We start from the raw sequence: 20,191 nt of genomic DNA on the forward strand, positions 1-20,191 counted from the left end.
GCTCTGCGAGTGAGGACAGATTCAATTGTCACAATAATATCTTTACAAGGTGGAGGATTGCTATTGATTTTTACAAAATGTAACTCGCGTTGCAGCTTGCAAAAACGTATATTTATACTTTCCGCAGCTAACACTGTGATTAGAGAATTATCTGTTTATTTATAATGACTCAATTTGCGATACGCACTAAAGTTAGATTCACTTACTACTTAGGTATGTCTTCCTTATTGCTTAGGATGATCCATAAATCATGCATCAGAAGAATACAGAAAATTAATTATCACGAATGCAATGTGAAATATCCTTTTGGTTTTATTAAACTGAATATCTAATCTCTTATCACTATCAATCTAAGTTTCTTTCGTTACGAGCTAATTCGCTTATATATTTTAGTAAATTCTCAGCCTTTCATTAAAAAAAAAAAAAAGTAAGAATTAACAATGCGTGATTTTCAGCTTATCTTAGCTTCATAGCCACCGATTGGAAAAATAGAAAAAGCAAGATAAAAAGATGTACCATTTTCCTTTTAGCCCTTATCCTTTGAAAATTAATATAAATCTCGCAGATTTTTGCATAAAAACAGCTTAAAAAAAAACTTAAGAGAAAAAGGATTAACTCATCCTTCACACTGATCTCATATTGAGTAAGAGAAAGCACACAATATATCACAAAAGTAATCAAGATATTTAGTGCAAGGTACAATTTTTACCTTGATAATTTGAATTTAATAATTGTCCGAAAATCCAAATGTAAAAAAAAATTTTATTGGTTTAACACTCAATAGGGTAATCATTGATCATTCTTCGATCATTTTGCATTCTATATTACATAAAAATATATGTATATATATCACAATATCAACTATAATAAAATAGTTAACGCAATACCGGATTTTCAGTCGTTTAGCCTGCGGCTGTCACATTTATCTCCCAACAATCGAAATTTGGGATACAATGCAAAAATTAGATTTCCATAGGCCGAGTGAATCGTATTCTGTTTTTTTTTTTTTTTTTTTTTGCAAATACGAAAAGAATAATATGCGTAGTAATGATTAAGAGATCAACGCGGTGCGCGACTTATGGCTCATCCTGCAGCTCGGCGATTATTGTAAGGAGCAAAGAGCCAAGAAGGCGTGATCTTTATTACATGAAGAGGATTAGTTGCTGGCTAACGCCGCCATCGCGCGAATCAACGTGGCATTTTCCTCGCGAAGTCGGTCTCGTTCCAGGGTCAACTCGTGCTGTTGCTTTAAAAGGCGAGCCTCGAGCGCCATTATTTTATGGTCCCGATCTTCCAGAAGGGATAGCAGCCTCCTGTTTTCCTCTTGCGCTCGTTCGATCAGCTATAAACCGCATTATATTTGATTATCATTGTCAAGTTGTACCATTACTTAATACCAATAGAAAATAGATTCGTTTTCTATTGTAATAAAATTTCAGTCTTTCTTTCGTTAAAAATTAACTCAATTTTAGACTACACGCATGATTGAGCATAATTTGTTTAATTTATTAATGACTCACTTCGTGCGGGTTGTCGCCCGTTGGCGTCGGCAATCTTGGTCTGACAGTCGCATTGACAGACGTCTGCGGCTCGTGATTGCCGTGGTCCGATTGATTAATGCTGTCGGATTGATTGAGAGAATCGAACTCTTCGTCGTCGGCCTCCAAATCAGAGTGACTAAAACGCAGACGTCAACGATCGCATGTAAATCACGTTTCGCTTATCGCACAGATAATTGATTATTAGTTTCCATTAGTATTATGTATATTATGCCATTTATAAGTCGCATTAGGCACGACCATCGATGCAAGCACAAAGAATATTGCACAAACGTAATCACTACTATTTCAATTGCGGTACAAATATATGTTGTTAATTTTACTGCATTGGTATACTAAACCAAAAGGTAGATTTTACAAACAAGAAACTTTACTTCTGAAGGAAGACAGTAATTATTAAAGGGAGATGAAAATCTCATTAATTTTTTCGTGACTTAATATTCTGTTCTTCGTTTTACAGTCATTACAACCATATTTTTCAAAATTTTATTATTTTTAATTTATGATATTGATATAAGGAAACACGAGTAATTATTATTTAATTATTGTAATAATAAAAATAATATTGGCAGATTAACCAAACTTTTTATTAATCAGAGAAAATATTAGGCTAATTATACTCTTTTTTTTTTTTTTACGCATTCAGGCTCAACTATTTTGCATATTATATCCTTTGTATTGCAACAAGTCTTTCATATTCGAATTTCATTGTTATTAATTACTTTATAATGTGACCATTACATTTTATGTTATCGTTAATATTTGGAGTGTTATCAGTTATTTGGGAATGTACGTAGATTTCGGAAAACGTAATGGATTAAGTAATTTGTTAATCGATAATCAAGAGAGAGATTCTACTAGCTCTATCGTACTTCGTACAGGTCGTGCCTAATCGTTGTTCCTCCAATATGATGTAACGCACTTACCAACTGTGCCTTACTATACATGACCTGTATGAAGTACAGTAGTGCCTAGAAAGCAGTTGTGATTCGTTAAAAAAGACGGTCAAAGATAGCTACTGGCTCCATGACAAAAAAATGCTTGTTTCCCATTATCATTATTTCCCACTATCATTAATTACATGTGAATGTGGGTGAGATACCTTTTGTTTCGCCTTTGTGTGTATATTCTGGCGTTCCGCTCCTGCAAAATGCAAATTTATAAGTAACTGCTTAAAAAAATCAACTTTGCGATAACAAGAGTTCTAAGCTTGCTACTATTTTGACATTTCTTTTTGTTTATCATGCATCCATCATTATTATGTATATCCTTAGTTTTAAGAAAGAGCCATTAATTAAACGTTCGAAGGCATGTTTAAAAGTTTGAATTTCATTGAAACTTCGTGTAATTTTGATCGCAATAATAAATAATAAATTAAAATTACTTTAATTAAAAGATAGAAAATTGCAGTTAATGATTATTTTCTAGATCTTTTTGTAGAGGATGATATACAAAATGAATAATTCTAATTTCTGTTCTGATAACAAATTCCGACTGTATCGTATGTTCGTAATTATGCATCATATGTATGTGGGTATATACATAGAAGAGAATATAAAATATAAAACTCAAATCTCTCTTTCTCTCAACTTTCGAGACTACTATAAAGAAATGTACAACATAAGCTGCGTGTAAACTAATTTCGGTCTTCTTATACGAATCTTTTCCAGCGTACGCATTTGTCGGAACATTCTGCATAAAAAGTAAAAAGTGGAATTGACTGCACTTACTTCTATCAATTCGTGATCAAGAAATTCATTGTGATGCGTGTTGTGCTTAGTTTCAAGGCAAGTGCCACTAAGCTCTTCCTCGTCTTCCCCCGTACTACCTCCAGTGCTCTGAGAAATTACGCATTTTACCAAATGTCCGAGACATTTTTACAACACTTAAACATTCAAGAATAAAGTGAGCTATATCCCACAAGTGAAGCTGCCAAGCTTAACATTATAATGCATGAAAAATTTTATCGTATTAAATTTAAATTTAACATTTTTTTGATTGTAACCATCAAAATACTAACAATTTTGTTAAGATCTTCTTTTTGTTCACATGAAATTAATTTCTCCTTATCAAAAGCTTTGTGGCAAAAAAAAGGAAAGAGTAGCAATCCATTTTACTCAATTTTAATTGTCGATTACTTACTTTAGCTAAAATGCTAAAGATCTAGAATTTGAAAGATTCAAGATAGAAAACGCATCAGAACTGTGTGTGTATGTGTTTGTGTAAAAATCTAGGAATAAAAAAAAAAAGATTTCAAAACTTCAAAAACGCAAGATTGTAAGATGCATGGTTTCAACAACGCGTATGTCCAGAAATTCAATAATTCGCAAAAATCCGCAGTTTTATAATTCAATGATTTTGAAGACCGAATATTTTTTATTAAATTCTAGAAGTCGCATTATTATAATATAATTTCCGTTATAATTTAATTCGAACGGTTACTTATGGGTTGATTGACGGTAACAATGGCGAACCTCTGTCGACGGTAAATGCACGACCCCCGTGCTACGGCGTTTTTCTCGCAGTTTCCGTCGATCGCGTTGCTGCTTTCCCTTGTTTATATGCGTTGGCCTGTGCAAACAGGATACGACACTAAAGACACTAGAACCAGAATCCAGAAAGTATATTAGGCAATTACGTAAAGTTCCGTGCATCAAAGATGCTGTTGGCTAATGGACACTCCAAGCGCGACAATAAGTTTCTCTATGGTTTTCTATCAGCTTCGTAAGCGCATGCGGTCGCGATTTACATACCGGCCGGTCACGCGCTTATCCTGCTTCCTTATTATGGGCTTGCTCTGTGGGTTTTCGTGCTCGGTCGGAAGCACGGGGTTGGAGCTGGCGTCATAAACGCCTTGCGATTCCTCCACATCGGTTGTATTCTCTGTAAATGAAAGGCATCGGAGGCAATTAGGTTGATAAGATTGTACCATTAACTTCTGATCACACATGAATTCCCTTTTTAATTCATAGATATCATTATTAGGTGCTAGATCATATTACTTATATACGCGTAAAATAATATATTTCTATTTATTACATTAATATTTTTAAATAATTTTATAAATTTCTTAATGCACCTATAATATTGTCTTTTATATTACTAACACAAAAACCTCACAAACCTGAAAATTCTGATGTTGATGAAACTTTACACACATGTAGGAGAAGAGGGGAAAATAGACGAATTTATAAATTTTTAGTTGGGGCCCAAAAACGATTCCAAGAGGTGAAACTAACCCTTATCTATCTACCTCCCCTACATGTATGTAAAGTTTCATCAATTTTCGAGTTCGTGAGGTTTCCTTGCGAAATACGCAAACACAGACATTAAGAACAGATATTTGTAATATCTGATTTTTGAATACGTAATTTAAAGTTTCCAAAAATTATATCATATTTTATAAAAATGTTTATTAGCTTTAGATTCAGTTATTGTTTGTCATTCTTTATTTGTAGAAGCTTCAGGATAAACGTTCAAAAAAATTATATTTTCTCGACTGCAAACATCTTTCGCAATAATTCTTTGTACAAAAAGCCTTCGAATTTACAAAAATATCATAGTCTCCTAATTTTCACCGAGTTTCAAAGTTCTCGCTCTAAGGCCCAGTTTCACCAATGTCGATTAACTGCAACCTTCGATTAAACTCATTCTTTGTCTCTTTCTAAAGGGAACAATTAGAGAGAGACGAAGAGTGAGTTTAATCAAAAGTTACATTTGGCCCTAATTTGTTATCCTCTGCTTCAGGTTCAAGCTTAAAACGAGCGAAGGCTGACAATCCAAGAATCTCAAGTTGCACACTCGCAAACACTTTTGCAACCACGTACTTTGAAAGCTTATGGAAGACACATCTCCTGTCCTCGCCGGGACCACTCTGGTCCTAGCGGTTCTAATCCTGGGTCTCCTGGACGTCAACTCGAAGTCGTTGTCGAAGTCCTCCTGGCTGACGGAGCTGGACGCCATGCCGGTGATATCGCTGCAACGCAAAACAACTCGGCTGTGATACACGTTCATCGCGCGCGCTCACGGGAGCGGTAAAAAGCAGAGTGCGTGTCGTGCAAGAAGAACGAGAAAGAGAACAAAAAAAATGGGTCCTTACAAAAAATACCTGGACATCTGAACAAAGGGTAGGTTGTGACGTGCGATATCTGCGCGGGGGTTGATATCGTCCTCGTGCAGGTGGTCCGTGGAAGCTTTAATAGCGCTCGGTCTATGCTACTGTCTCGTAGGACTCGTCTGAGAAAAAGGGAGAGGAAGAGAAGTCGAGAGGAGAGCTTTGGAAAAAAAAAAAAATCAAGTGAAAGAACAAAAAAAAACGAAGATACGTGAAGAAAGACGCGCGACGTGCGCAGGTAGGTATAGGCGAAACCCGCAATCGGGAACGAGATAATCGAGGGGATCACCTGAGCTGGCCCTCGGCTGCCGATCCGGTGACTCACGGGCGAATCCGAATGTGGGATTGACAGCTGTCAGTCGACGTGAACGACGACCATAAACATCGGCCGGGACGGGCGCATAGCTGAAGCGTAGCCGCGAGATCGGCGTGTATCGATCGTCGTGTTCGCGTGCGGCAGGCAGATCTGAATGATCGCGGAAGCCGCCTTGGCAACAGCCGCGGCACCGTCCTCGTCGGCGCTGCGGGTACGCCGTCCGTTCCTTGGGGAATCCGCGGAATCGCCACGGGACTCGCTGCTGATCGCCAGTAACCGCTAGCAGTGCGCTCGCTCTCTTCGCTCGTTGACTCGGTTGTTCGTTGTTCACTCACTTGACTCACTCACTGCGCTAGGCCGCCCCCACCTCTGGCGTGAGCACGATGCGTAGTATGTGGCGTTAGTCAGGTGACAGACGGCTGGGACAGGCTGGGCTGGGAGACTGGGTATAGGGTATAGTGGAAACTGCGTTCGGAAAGCGCAGCCACAGTATATACTGTGGCGCAGCGCAGCGAATCGTGCGGCCATAGACGTTACGTGAATCGAGAGCGGGCGCGAGGACTGAGAGAAGTGAGAGAAACGTAGAGCGAGAAGGAGATATCTGGACTCATATCTTATTTCTTTAATGAGAGAAAGACAAAAAGACCTCCAAGATTCTCTCTTCTCGTTTAACTAAAAAACGAATGATTTATTTTTTTTTTTTTTAATAAATGGTCACCTGATTTTTACACCCCAATTAAAAATTATTGTTATTAATTACATATTGCATATATTTTTATTTTATAATTTATTAGTATTTATAAGGACAATATGTATACAGATTTATTCGACATTTTCTGAAGAAAAACAAAAAAATTTTTTTTTTTTACACGAAAAAAGTGCATTAAAATTATTGTTAAGTGAGCTTTATTTTTTTCGATACTGGGGTAAATCACCCCAGCGTCCGTTCCTGGGTTAATGTGTTCTCGCCAGCAAGCATTGTTGCTGTGGAGCTCGTTTGGTCTATTCACGCCACCGTCTATAGTCTATAGTTGAATGATCGACCGCTTACGAGGCGCAAAATGATCAATGAACGATTGCGTTCAGAAAACACAGCGCGCGGCCGTGCCATTTTACTCACAACTTCTACTACGTTTACGCGAGCGTTACTTCTGTATTAACTTACGATAATTTACCCGTTTACGCGGAGTAAATTATCGTAAGTTACTACAAAATCCCGTTTACGCGAAGGAATTATCGTAAGTTACTACAGAAGTAACGCTCGCGTAAACGTAGTATTCGTAACTTAAAATGATTGTAGCGATGAAGCTAATTTGTATAGTTTAAAAAATATGGATATTGTAATTTGGAGTTTTGTATACGGCCTCGTTAACAAATACTGATCAAATGGTTTTCTTTCGTAAATTTATTTCAAAGAACTCTTTCATTGTTTATACATATGATATAACATATAAAATTTACGAAAGTTGCTTATTTATATTATAATGAAAAATTAACAACATACAGGATAACATTAAAATTATAGATAATTGTTGTAGATGCAAAGTTATTAAAAAAAAGAAAACTATTGAATATCTCTTTAGTCATAGAAACAAAATATTAAAAATAGATGTATTTTAGCGTGCAAGGTAGCCTACTAATAATGTTTACATATTATTTAATACAGAAAATGGTTTTTCATATAATTAATTAGCTAAACATAATATGCTCGCTTATAAACTTTTTTCAAACAATGAAATATAAGCTGTATAGATTAAATTTTCTACATAACAAAGTATAATAACCCATAAAGTATGTAGACCATTACAAAAATTCATCTTTTTCTATATCTAACGCTTACAAAAGAAAGAAAAACAAATAAACTTCGTAGAAATAGATATCTTCAACATAATCTTAAAAAACAAAAAATCTTGCGTACATAAAAAAATATATTACTGAAACAGTATTTCACTTCTACATCACGATATGTCAGATGTTATATAGCTCGCGACTTTATTTCAAACAAATTTTCCGGTAAATTTAAATTCAATTTTTATATAATGAGAATGTCGAATGAGCAGAAGACATTAATAATTTCCAAGATGACTAATGATTTAAAAAAAAATTTTTTATTTTTATATTTTGACTTTACGGAATAAATAGACAACAAAAAATCATGTTCCTCAATTTTAAACAATATATTTACTTCGATAAAATTTTAATTTTAGACTTCAGTCTTGCGAAAATATTTAATACTGAAAATTAGAATTTGATTTTTACTTAGGAAGACGTTCCCAATAGATCAGAGAATTTATTAATCGTAAGCTCCAAGATGGATAGAGTATAGAGCTCTTTGTGTCTGCCGTTATCCTTTAAAATCTCCAAAGGAGTACCTGTACCGCACGAATTGCTTTTGTTCGTCATTCATTTGGTTAAACACTTTTCTTCGAAGTGATTTGGCTTGTTACATCGGGAGCATACACGACCTTGTGCCGGACACATAGATATAGCGTGGTCCTTACCACATCTATGGCAATTCTTTACAACAGGGACTTGACACAACCACGTGAAATGGTTCACCTTGCCGCAATTTGTGCACAATTCGCCGAAAGCGAGGCAACGTGACTGAACGTGATGCGTTCCGCACTTGGTGCAGTTAGACACGTATTTTACCTTACAATTATCCGTAAAATGATTAAAACCTTTACAGTTGTTACATCGCTCCCCGTGAGCTGGACAACGATTTCTGCTGTGACAAGTACCACAGCGAGAGCATTTCATTTCGTCGAACTGCGAATTAAAAAGGGGCTGCCTTTGTACGTTCTCGCTATTCTTTTGCAACGTAAGCTGCTCGCACTGTTTCCAAAACAGCGTAATTTGATGAAGGTCCATCGATTGTAAATAACGTACTAGATTCTCTCCCTTGGACTGCACAAGAAGCATAGCTTTCCCCGTGAAATTGTAATTTTTAATATCCTCTATAATTTTCTCCTTCACAATGCTCACGGGATCACCGTGATTGCTTGCAATAGCAACAAGCTACAAGAGAAAAATGTTTACGTGAATTCACATTAATGTGTGAATTAAACGAGATGAAGGGAACATTCGAGAAAAGGAAGATAATTTTTTTTACACTTTATATATACTCGATATGATGTACAAAAAATTATCATTTTCTTTGTTCTTAAATTTTTCCATTAATGTACAGTCAATATCTTCATATTCTTTATTATGAATTTATAAGAAATTTATGAATAATTTATGAATTATAAGTTGATTGAAAACCGTGAAGTTTTAGCAAATTCAAATTTCAAAAATGTAAATAGGAAAGAAAACATTATTTTTCAGTTTATTGATATTTTTATAGCACATTTATAACTAAATTTAGTACAAAATATATACAAAAAATTAATAATGCTGAAACTATTGTATTTATTCTAACATTATATTATAATCGTATTTTAACAATATTTTAACGATATGCATTGTGAAAAGTGATTTTAACGTACAATGTGTTACAATATTATTTCAGCTTACCATTAAGTTATCAACATATTTGTCGATATTCTCGCTATTCTGCTTTTTTTTAAGCCCAAAAATGAAGTGTATATCTAGCTCACGTAATACTGTTGCCAGATCTTTTGTCTGATGAGCATTTTGAGACAGATTCTTATATGCGGCCTCTCCAAGCGGCCCAATCAACATTAACAGTATAACTGTCCATTGATTCTTGTATAATTCTTTGGCATCTTCTTTCTGCAGAAAAGATAAAAATTCCTGTTTCCACGCACACCAATTTCTACTGACGCTGTTCCCTGTGGCACTTAACGGTGGGAAGTTGTCCATTTTGTTAAATATATCCAGTGTTCGAATTCCATTGTCTGTTATAAAAATAATAATGTATGACATTATTATTCCATCGTCTGCTATAAAAATAATATAATATAGATAAAGTCATATTAGAATGCATTACTTACCCATATTTAATTCCTTTTTTTATTTCTATTTTTTTGTCGGTATATATGTATCTTTCTTAACTTTGTAATATACTGGATGTCAGAATAAATCTGTAAGCCATATGTAATTTCTTTACTTATAATGTGACTCTTATTTTTTTTTTTACATTTATTATATTATACCTTGTAAAGACAAAAAAAAATGTAGTTATTGTATAATATCAGCAATGGTCAATTGTAATCAAGTATTTAAGATTAGACAAGAGAAATTTTCTGTTGTAAGGAAAAGAGAAAAAATACGTAAATAGAATTAAGTTTTAAAATAGATATATAATTGTGTGATAAGGTAGCTTTTGTCTCTCGTTGCTATTTAAAAATACATACTGCAGATAATTCCGTAATTATATATACATAAAGAAATGAAGAGCAGAAACTAATTCTACTTAAAGACTCAAATGCGATTAATATCTATTTTCTTTTATTGTTTGCGCTAATTATAAGAAATATATACTTACGAAAATTACAAATGTGATGAGTTCAGGCTACTCAAACTTCTGCACTCGGGAACTCCCCGGAAAAGAATCGCCCCGTCACATTTTGCGTTCAACATTAAACGCGTATTACACTAATCGTACTTTACTATCGCACTTTGCAAGTTAATATCAGAAGAGACGTAGCACTATAATGACAGCTGTTCTTTACTTTTAAATAAACCGATAAAATCAGTAGATACGCTACGATAGCTTCTTCGCGTTTTACATCAGTTCTTTCACGTTCTCTCCATGTCACAGTCGGAGACGTCGGAGACTAGAGACTACAGGGACATAACAAAAGAACGTGTGCTCTTATAGCCGTGTGCTGCTGCATTTCAAGCAGCGTTGCCAAATTGATTAAAACAAGCATTTGTCAAACAGATCAGTCAAATCTGGTCAAATCTCTAGTTTACTTTACACTTTTAGACATTTATAGCGTTTTTCACTGGTAGAGCTGGTGCGTGCATTTAAAGCCGTTGTGCACAAACCAACGTAAAGTGTCTATTTAATATAAACGGGTTAAATATCATGAAATCCTCAATATTCTTTATTGTACTATTTGGTAAAATATGTACTGGGTATTTTATCAGTCGAAATATTTGCATTTTATATACTTTAAATATTAGAGTTTAAATCAGTGTACAACGGTTTTAATGTGCACTGAGTGCGCACCAGTTCTGCTAGTGAAAAACGCTATTAGATACAAAAAAACTCAACATTGACATAGAATGTATATTTTGTAATCTCATGTATAGCGGATGCGTGTTTCTAGCATATAGTCCTCTTCACATAATTTTAAAATACTTTTTATCCTCATAATATTATCTCAATTATTACAATTTGTTGCAAATATTAAAAGATATTTATGTAATACATGAATATATCGCATGCTTGATTAATAATAGTAACTTTATTAGAAATCTGTTTCCGAACAATTTAAATCATCAGTTTTTCTATTTACATATATAAAAGACAGTTTAAAATTACTGGTTTTTTTTATATATACCTATAATTGCAGTCTTTTTCTTCTAATAATAAAATTTTTATATTAATTGCAGACAATTGTTTTAGATTGAATAGATCAATAAATAATAACACTTGTTTCGACGTTTTTGTAAAAGACAAAATTGAAAAAAAATATCGCATTCTATTTTTCCTTACAGCTGTCTATACTGGTTCATGTTATGATCTCTCTGACACATGAGACGATAAGATTAAAACTAATCGTCAAGAATGACAAATAATTAAAGTTCTTTTAAAGTGTCGTTATATTGTATTTTAATATATTTATAAGGTAATTTTCAGGCATACATTAGGCATTTTTCTTATGATTACAAACAGAAAAATGTAAGAAATTTTCAATGTCAAAATTTGATTATTATAATCAGCAAATTTTCAAGACACAGTTTTGACAAATATGAAAAAAATAAATACAATTGAATTAAACTACGTTATCTCAGATGTAATTACGGCTTAATGAATTCGATATAATAGTTTTATGAAAAAAGGATGAGAAACATTAATCTGTTTTTTCGTCGTAAATCAATATAAAATCTCTTAAAAAACATTAACTTAATATTATACTAATTTTATAAAAATTAAAATCTTTTAATTGCAAAAGTTAATACAATAAACAAGCAGGTAAAATAATGCAATTGACTAAAATACAAATATTTCCTACACATTGTCATTATAACTTGTCAATTATCTTGTTTATTGTAATGTGAAGAAAAATGCCACAAACGTGACGTGAAAAATGAAATCAATAGATTAGATTTGAATTAGAAGGATTTAATCAATAGAGAGATAATTAAGTGGAAAGAACGTTATACACATATCAGATATATATATATATATATATATATATATATGTTCCATGGAACAAAGGCGGCGATGATCGAACCATCGCAGATCGCAGGAGCGTCGAGCGCAATTCAATTGTCGCGGCGGTTGACCTTGTTAATTAACTAGGCAACGAAAAAATCAATTAGTCACGCGAATCTTAATGGAATAGTCAGTCCATCGCGCCCTTCATATATATATATATATATATATATATATATATATATATAATATATATATATATATATATATATATATATATATATATATAATATATATAATATATATATATATATAAATATATATATAAATATATATATATATAATTTCTTTAAATATACGCAACTTTTACTTATAAATGATTTTTAAACTTACAAATTGTTTTTTTAAACAATAAATATTTATTTTCATGGTTATCGGAAAAGTACAAACGGCAAGAGAGATATATATATATTTTTTTTTTCGCGCAGTTGCAACATACATTTTTAATCCTTAAATGCACCCGGGGTCCAGCGGACCCCAGACCCTTTACAATGATATATTTTCAAATGTTCCCCCCAAAAATGGAGCTCATGCTCCCATTGATGATAGTTGAGTGCGTGCAATGGTGCGTGACCTATCCGGTTGTACACTTAGCAGTACTCAGTTTACTTAATTTTTATACCATGTTGAAATTGAAATTTTAACAATATAAGCATTTTATTCTCCTTTTCTAAGCCTCGAACAACATTGGAAATAATTTTCATAACTAAATATAAAAAAATCAATGAGTAAGGAGACATTTTTCATGCTGGGGTCTTTTAGACCCCATGTGTCATTTACGAGATTCTTGAAAGGTGTGGCATTTAAGGGTTAAGTCGAAATAAAGTTTGAGCGGAATATTTATTTTGTAGAATTGGATGTTTTGCAATGTAAATTTTGTTGCGATGTAATTACTGCGTTATAATATTATTCACAATTTTATCGTGGAAGCTGAAAAATGAATCTGCGAGGGATCGAGTTAGCTCGTAATCGTGGAAATAATCTTGCGACCAGGGCGTGGCTTATAATGCCAGCAATTATTATAATGTGTTCTTCATTAATTAAGACACGTTATCGTTGGCAGAGATATTACACTAAAGGACAGAGCCATCACGAACTCCATGAGTCTAATCTAATTTAAAAAATTACCTTTCTAAAAAAAAAGTAAAAAAGTCGCCAAGTTACACGCGCTAATACTGAAAACTGTTACATATTGAAAGAAATTTGGTGTATAAAAAACTGTTTTATTATATTCAATCAAAAATATAAAACAATTTATCCATAAAAAAAATGTTTAGTTCTATATGTTTAGTTAAACTAAACGTTTAGTTTAGGTCACTAGACCAGCCGTCGCCCTTGTCTCTTATACGTTTTATGTATATGGTAGACAATGTGCAAGTATCAACTCGATCCGAAAACAAGAAGACAAGGACGTAACTCTTATTTCTAATTGGCTATTCTAAATGTTCGCTATTGGTTATAATCATCCGACACAAAAATGTTTATTCTTAACGCCACGCGTTTTTCTCGCATAATCTTAAAATTATTTAAGACCGCGTTACGTCTCGATCAGCGTCGATAAAGAAGTGCTCACCGATTCTTACACATACATACAGAGCGCCTGCTCTAGGGCTACCCGTTATACTGATCCGTACATGTTTTTGGCTGAATTCGGGGAGACGCGTAACATGTGCATATGAAATTTTCAAACACACTTTTCCCTTATACTAAAGCTCGCAGCTCATTTCTCTGCAAGCACAGGATTCTTCTTTATTGCATTTCCGTGACTGCTGCAAGATTTTTGTATACGTACACAGTCTAAAACTTTTATGTGCGGCAAATGTTGTCACGAGTCGACCGCAGAATCGAAAATAAAACTGTAATTTTCTAATGTTTTTTCGTTTTTCATACGCAATTAGTGTCTGCAGTCTTTGTTATCGTCCATACTTTAATTCTGGACAAAAAATTTTTAATTTGGTAAAATCAATCAAAAGGTTTGTGTGTCTGAAAATATCGCGGTAAAACAGACCTGTCTCCAGCATCCCCTTAAAGATACATATATTATTTATTTACACATCCTGAAAGTCGGCGAATGTTTTTGTTGGTCGATATTCTGATCTTATCTTTAGGAAGAGGTAATAAATAAGGTTTTGTTCCTAATTCTCAATACTATATCCCTTATTTTAGAGATAATGCTTTAAATGTGTAAAGTCTCCTTACGCAAGAGAAAACCACCATGTCCAACTACATTAAAATCCAACGAGAAACTAAAGACAAGAACATAATAAAGGATTTTTTTAGGCATGGCACGCACACAGAAAGTTTCAGACTGTAAATCCATCAATCTCTGATACACGTGGATAATAAGAATGACGCCAATACTGAAAGTTTGAAAATTTATAACTGAGGGAGTTATTCATTATTAAAGATTCAGGCACAAAAAAAAATGTTTCACAAAATTCTTCAGGTTAGCTACAGTAATATACAATAAAAAAAATGGGATTCTATTTTAAATTCTGAAGTTAATCGTAACGTACGTAGCTTTTCAAAATCATTTGCGAGATCAAGTAACTTCTATCAAATAATCAAGAGACAGTTAATAAATCAAGAGGCACGGCAGTGACTTGCGCCAAGTGCACACGCAACAGTGTGATGGCAAATCGTGTATCTATACGCGAGTCGACGAGAAAGATTATTATCAAATCACAATAACGACTGACCCGATCAAGTTTTGAGCAGGTTCAATCGATTGCTTGGGTTTAAATTATACATATATAATTAAAGTGTTTAATTTTTCATCTACACGCGTATACGTCTCTTCTACAAACGGGGACATTACGATGCAAAGCCGGCAATGTAAATTTTTACATTAAGATACGCCATTATCATCGCCCTTCAGAAAATGTTGCCCTTTTCACTTTTTCGACACAATGCGGTGCAAATGGTTTCTCGCTAACGAGAACTACTAACGATAGCCATGTCTCTTAATATATTCGTATTTGACTTTGCAATATTATTTATAGTGCTGCTTTTACGTTTACAGGCTCGCGAACGTAATTTAGTTATTAAAATTGTATTATGACTACTAATTTTACATGATGCAAGCAAAGTTGCCGTGGCTCGTTATGAAATTACTTAATGTTAATTGCGTTTTACACCGTAGAATCATATGTCTTGTTGTAAGTTTTTTTAGTTGTTTATAAATTCTCTCTGGCTGTTAAAGAACTAATTTTTTCTCATATAATCGAAATATCTATAATTGTCCGACTTAAGTTTCTTAAACTTTAATTAAGTATTAAAAATAAATAATTTAAATGTAAATAATTGTAGAAAATACATTGCATTCTCTTAAATCCTTGTTCTCGGGAAAAAGAAAAAAGCATTCTCTCGTTATATTATAATATAATGAAAAATAATTAATATTAATATATAGTTTTATTCTATATATCATTATACAATTGTATGGTTTTTTAAAATTAGAACGGGTTTTTTATATATAAATAAATAGTTTTATTCTCAAACATTTTTTGCTACAATAAAATCTCTTGACGCTTCTCTACAAATCATATATAGTTGCCATATTGCACGAGAGATGCGACCCAGCTGCTACCCGAAGTGAAACTCTTCATTAATGTCGTAGCCCATCCTTGTCACGGATTAGTCGCTATTTGCCACTTCAAACGAAATATGAATTTCCCGAAGTCACTGGGGCTCTCTCCTCTCGACCGGCCCTGGCCTCGCGGGTCGATAAAGCCTCTCACTCTCTCCCGCTTCCACATCGCGCATCCTCGACGAGGGACGAGGCGGACGAGGAACGGCCGGAGTAGGACGGAAAACCGCCGAGTTCTGTCAGTGGCCTCTCGGACACGGAAGCATCGAAAGTGGAGAACGTCTGCGGCGAAACGTTCCTCCTCGCCCCGCACGGGAATCCGCACGGTAATTTAGTTCGCGGGCGTTTAATGTGCGCGTAAAATGCGACGACGATAGCGGTAACGCATCCTGTTCCAAGCCACGCTCGACGTACCGTCGACGTACCGTGACGCGTTCGTGTGCGTTCACGTGTCGACATCGCGAACACGTCCAAACTGAACCGTTCGATCGGTTCTTTTTCTCAAACGCGCCTCTCTTCCTCTACGAGAAAGACGGAGTTACTCTCGTTTCGACTTATCGCGGACCTACGGATGTACCGTTCCTCCCAGCATCCCCGAAAGACACCCGGGAAAACGTTCGGCGTGCGACACCCTTATAACGCGGCATGACGGAACACGCGAGGTGTCATATCTTTGCCGAAGTTAATGAGAGAATGGCGAGGAATATACATTCTTTTTTCAATAATGTTAGTCAATTTTCTTGTCCCTCCGTCTTGGACTCTTTATCTTCTTCAGTACTCGACGCTTGACGATAGCCGAGTTAGCTTGATGAGCAAGGGTTCTTTGAATAAATAACGTTTAACGGATAATGGGATGTGGTGACATCGACATTGCGCGTTGACGCGGTTCTCTTTACAAGCTACTTTTACACAAGAATATCTCAAGTTTCCCGCAATTTCTTTCATCTCTTTGATCACACACAATCCTGTATATATATATATATATATTAATATATATATAGTCATCTTTTCTTTAATACTTAAGCAATGGCGAGTTGGTATTGATGTCAGTACACGTAAAATTTTCACAAAGAAAAAAGATATTGGAATATTCATTGTTCTAGAATTACAAGCAATTAAAAAGAAAAAAAAGTCCGTTTCTTTTTAAATATTAAGAAGTGGAAATAACCAAAGGAACCCCTTATTTTTAATCTATAATAGACAAGCGAGAACTGAATGGAATTAGCAAAAATTTAATTAAATATCATGCACCAATTTCCATAAGTCTTAAATCTCTTTGGCACATACTAAAATATATAATAAAATTCATTAAAAAATATTTAAATAATATTAAATAAAATCTTTTTCTTCAAATATTACTTTTTTTATATTAGAAGAAAATAAATTCTAGAAAAAAATTTATTTTAAACGCCTGTGATTCAAAAGGTACTGATTGGCCGACATTCTTGGTAAAAAATGTCGTGATCTAAGAGTTCGTGAATGAAAGCACGCTAAAAAACCTGCTATAAATAATTCCAAAAGATTTTCATACTTTGGCCGACGACTTGAGCGAGTCGTTAAAAAGGAATTAATTGAGAATGTATCGCGTGACACTCGATCTTCAGCGCAACTGTTGGCAAAATGCAATTTTATACAACTTCACCGTATCCTCGGTCTGTATCACATGCTAGCGAACCACTTGGTCGCTTTTTGCCTCACAGAAAAATAGTAATGGGCAGTAGATCAGAATGGGACCAATTGTCTGAAAATCAGTATTATGTTCAGTATTATCTCACTACTGTTAAATATATGTGTTTAATTCTCATGACGCATTGACTGCGATTCTCACAGCGACCGAACAAAGCTCAAACTCAGACGGCCGTATCTGGCATTAAATGTGGAATATAAATGCGGGCTGTGTGTAAAGTCGAGTAGAACATATGCCCGCGAAAATGGAGCCATTCGTCTTTTCGTTAACTCTTAAGCATCGGTTTGGGGTATTGGTGATATCTCACGTGAAATATTTACAAAATTTAGTTCAATCTTTCATAAAGTGAAGTAAAATATTTTCATACGGTTTAATTTTATTTTCGTAGCAAAAGTTATTGCAAGATAATAATGAATATTAATATAGAAATAGTGGAACAGATGTGTCATCTTTTTTATACATATGATCTTTGTTATTCATATAGTATGATATGGGCAATACTAAAATCTCGAATACACATTCTATACCAAAGTCACGAGATTACGCACCAATGCTTGAAGATTAAAATAGAAAGAAATGTGTGTATGTGTGTAATTAGTTTTGATTAATGTATCACGTCTATTTCTTTTAATTTCAAAGTCTAAGCGTTTACACGCGCATGTCCCCGTTTATATTGCCGGTCGCTTTAGCTATCATTAACGAGAAGCAATAATTAACATAAAAAGTTCAAAGATGCAAAAGTTTGCGGAAGTTTTTTCAATCAGACGCGCTATCGATCCCGGCCGCTCCAAGATTCGTTCGCGCGTCTCAGCTTGCACTCGTTCTCATCTCGTAAGGGAACTTATTAAATCCATAACGGACAAACGAGGGAAAAGTTGAATCTTTGAAATAAAAATATTGCACACCGGACGAACGCGAATATCATTGCATTGATTGTGAAACGAAACTGATAGCGTTGAAACGAGGTTGTGGGTTTATCGTCTGCGTAAAGTCCGCCACAAGTTTCCGCGAGTAATTACGCCGCTGAAACAACTTGTTCCAGAGTGCTTGCAACGAAGATGATCTAAGAAATTCAAATTAGGGAGCTTATTTAGGAAATGACGGTCGAAATCGCGGCAAAACAGAGGAAGAAGCTGGTAGCTGGCGCGAAAACACGTCGATAGTGTAAAATAATCTTGTTTTCGTGCAAGACATTGTTTTTCGAGAAAATCGATTTTGAGGACTCGAAAGTTAATAATACCTTCTATCTTTTTAAAAAATCTCCAATAATCTTATGCAATACATTGTGTTGCGCTGATGGATAATATGAAAAATAAAAACAGAATAAACCATTGTTCTCTCTGAACAAAAAATTGTTTCATCATACATTGTTGAAAAAGAATCTGAGAAGAAGACATCTGAAAAGGAATTTATTTTATTTCGAACGAGACTAGATTGGCGAAAAATAGACTTATATATGAATATTGAGAAAGAAGTTTCAGCCTTGAATTAAAAATGCATTTTTTGTAACCTAGCTTATGCACTTTGACGTTCAAAAGAGATCTTCTAAATGTAAAAAAAAAACGTGATATAAAGATCACTTGTCGAATTTATTTTTAGATAAATCTAGCCGTTAACGAAAATATTGCAAACTCTTGAAATTATAATATGTTTTTTACCGAAACTTTTGTCAGATGTATTTTTATTGTTGAGCGGGGCTAAAATTATATGATCAGATTAGATGACACAAATGCAATTTATAGAAGCGACTGATGTTATCAAACTATTGAAATATACATTGATAAAGTTGGCGTTCGTATTTTCAATGTAGTTATTGATGAAGACTTTTAAAACTTGAAAAACAATTTCGTAATTGAGATTGATATAGAGAACAATTGAATCGAGACATACAAAGGAAATACAACAAAAAATATTCACGCGAAATAGATTGGGTTTCAACTCATTTTCCGAATGGTTAAATTTATTCAATTGATTGCGTTTAAGTTTTCAAAAGTTTATCAAGTTTGAAGAAACTAAAGCTTTTCAGTAGTAATGCTTCAGTAGCACTGCCATGCGCGATAAATTTATGTTTATTCAAACTTAGCAATTAATGGTACAAAAAGTGAGATATAATATACATATTTCGTTCTTTAAAATGTTGTATTTTACGACTCTATATCCTATAATTTAAATTGCAAATATTTATTTATAATATCTATAATGGGAGTTTAGTCTTCTGATATTCGGTTCTAAATATTTCGAATATGTAGTAAAATACATTCTTTTTTACTTTATATTATATACGCATTTGCGCATAAATTTAATTGCTCAGAGTTCTTACTCCGCATTATGAAATTAAGGAATTCTATATCGTATATAATGTATAAATAACATGCAATTACGCGTGGATAAGCGTAGTGAGTAATGCGTACTGGCGACCAATGTAATTAAATCGGCGCGACAGTATGGCGTGTTTTCTATCGATGGTGTGTTGTATATCGATCGATGTGTTTCAGCTCTCTAACGAATTTTTATGGCTTTACGTCGCTACCTCTGGAAAATCCTCAGAATAATTTATAGTTGGTTTAGATGGAA

General features: G+C 34.1%; 3 protein-coding genes across 11 annotated transcripts in view; 1 reads left to right on the top strand and 2 right to left on the bottom strand.

Annotated features, from left to right (window-relative positions):
• Window positions 1-991: 991 nt before the first annotated feature.
• LOC143902612 (uncharacterized) lies at window positions 992-6,439 on the bottom strand. 6 transcript variants are annotated; one of them, XM_077415671.1, is made up of 9 exons: window positions 5,963-6,438; window positions 5,668-5,795; window positions 5,387-5,535; window positions 4,313-4,442; window positions 4,034-4,160; window positions 3,290-3,397; window positions 2,662-2,702; window positions 1,521-1,677; window positions 992-1,342 (listed from the first exon to the last, which is right to left on the bottom strand). In XM_077415671.1, exons 2-9 carry the CDS (start codon window positions 5,673-5,675, stop codon window positions 1,157-1,159), a joined length of 906 nt encoding a protein of 301 aa, XP_077271797.1. In that variant the 5' UTR covers window positions 5,676-5,795; window positions 5,963-6,438; the 3' UTR covers window positions 992-1,156. The 6 variants fall into 6 exon arrangements, with proteins under 6 accessions (XP_077271797.1, XP_077271798.1, XP_077271796.1 ...); XM_077415672.1 differs by having other exon boundaries at window positions 4,034-4,130; window positions 5,659-5,795; XM_077415670.1 differs by having other exon boundaries at window positions 5,659-5,795.
• Window positions 6,440-6,833: 394 nt separating this feature from the next.
• Window positions 6,834-10,835, bottom strand: LOC143902611 (uncharacterized). Of its 2 annotated transcripts, none has more exons than XM_077415669.1 (4): window positions 10,440-10,835; window positions 9,946-10,107; window positions 9,506-9,849; window positions 6,834-9,007 (listed from the first exon to the last, which is right to left on the bottom strand). In XM_077415669.1, the coding sequence occupies exons 2-4, from the start codon at window positions 9,947-9,949 to the stop codon at window positions 8,393-8,395; spliced, it is 963 nt and encodes a 320-aa protein (XP_077271795.1). In that variant the 5' UTR covers window positions 9,950-10,107; window positions 10,440-10,835; the 3' UTR covers window positions 6,834-8,392. The 2 variants fall into 2 exon arrangements, with proteins under 2 accessions (XP_077271795.1, XP_077271794.1); XM_077415668.1 differs by having other exon boundaries at window positions 9,946-10,035; window positions 10,440-10,834.
• A 5,261-nt stretch (window positions 10,836-16,096) lies between these two features.
• Window positions 16,097-20,191, top strand: part of Mctp (multiple C2 domain and transmembrane region protein) — a 31,802-nt gene continuing 27,707 nt past the window's right edge. For 2 of the 3 annotated variants that reach the window (XM_077415587.1, XM_077415589.1), the window contains exon 1: window positions 16,097-16,256. The gene's annotated coding sequence lies outside the window, so the exon portion shown is untranslated. Of the gene's footprint in view, window positions 16,257-16,294; window positions 16,657-20,191 lie in introns of those variants that run through there. The other variant, XM_077415588.1, reaches the window with a different exon arrangement.

This window comes from Temnothorax americanus, unplaced genomic scaffold (assembly GCF_048541705.1).
Source record: "Temnothorax americanus isolate GAGA-0224 unplaced genomic scaffold, ASM4854170v1 Scaffold4, whole genome shotgun sequence".
In the NCBI taxonomy this organism is placed as follows: Eukaryota; Metazoa; Arthropoda; class Insecta; order Hymenoptera; family Formicidae; genus Temnothorax; species Temnothorax americanus.

What these genes read in the sequence shown, in the direction of transcription:
- LOC143902612 (XM_077415670.1), bottom strand. An exon ending in GATAAGCGCGTGACCGGCCG is followed by an intron (nt 4,161 to 4,312) that starts GTATGTAAATCG and finishes TTCTGGTTCTAG; the next exon opens with TGTCTTTAGTGTCGTATCCT. An exon ending in TGCATTTACCGTCGACAGAG is followed by an intron (nt 3,398 to 4,033) that starts GTTCGCCATTGT and finishes GTAATTTCTCAG; the next exon opens with AGCACTGGAGGTAGTACGGG.
- LOC143902611 (XM_077415669.1), bottom strand. An exon ending in AATATGTTGATAACTTAATG is followed by an intron (nt 9,008 to 9,505) that starts GTAAGCTGAAAT and finishes TTTCTCTTGTAG; the next exon opens with CTTGTTGCTATTGCAAGCAA.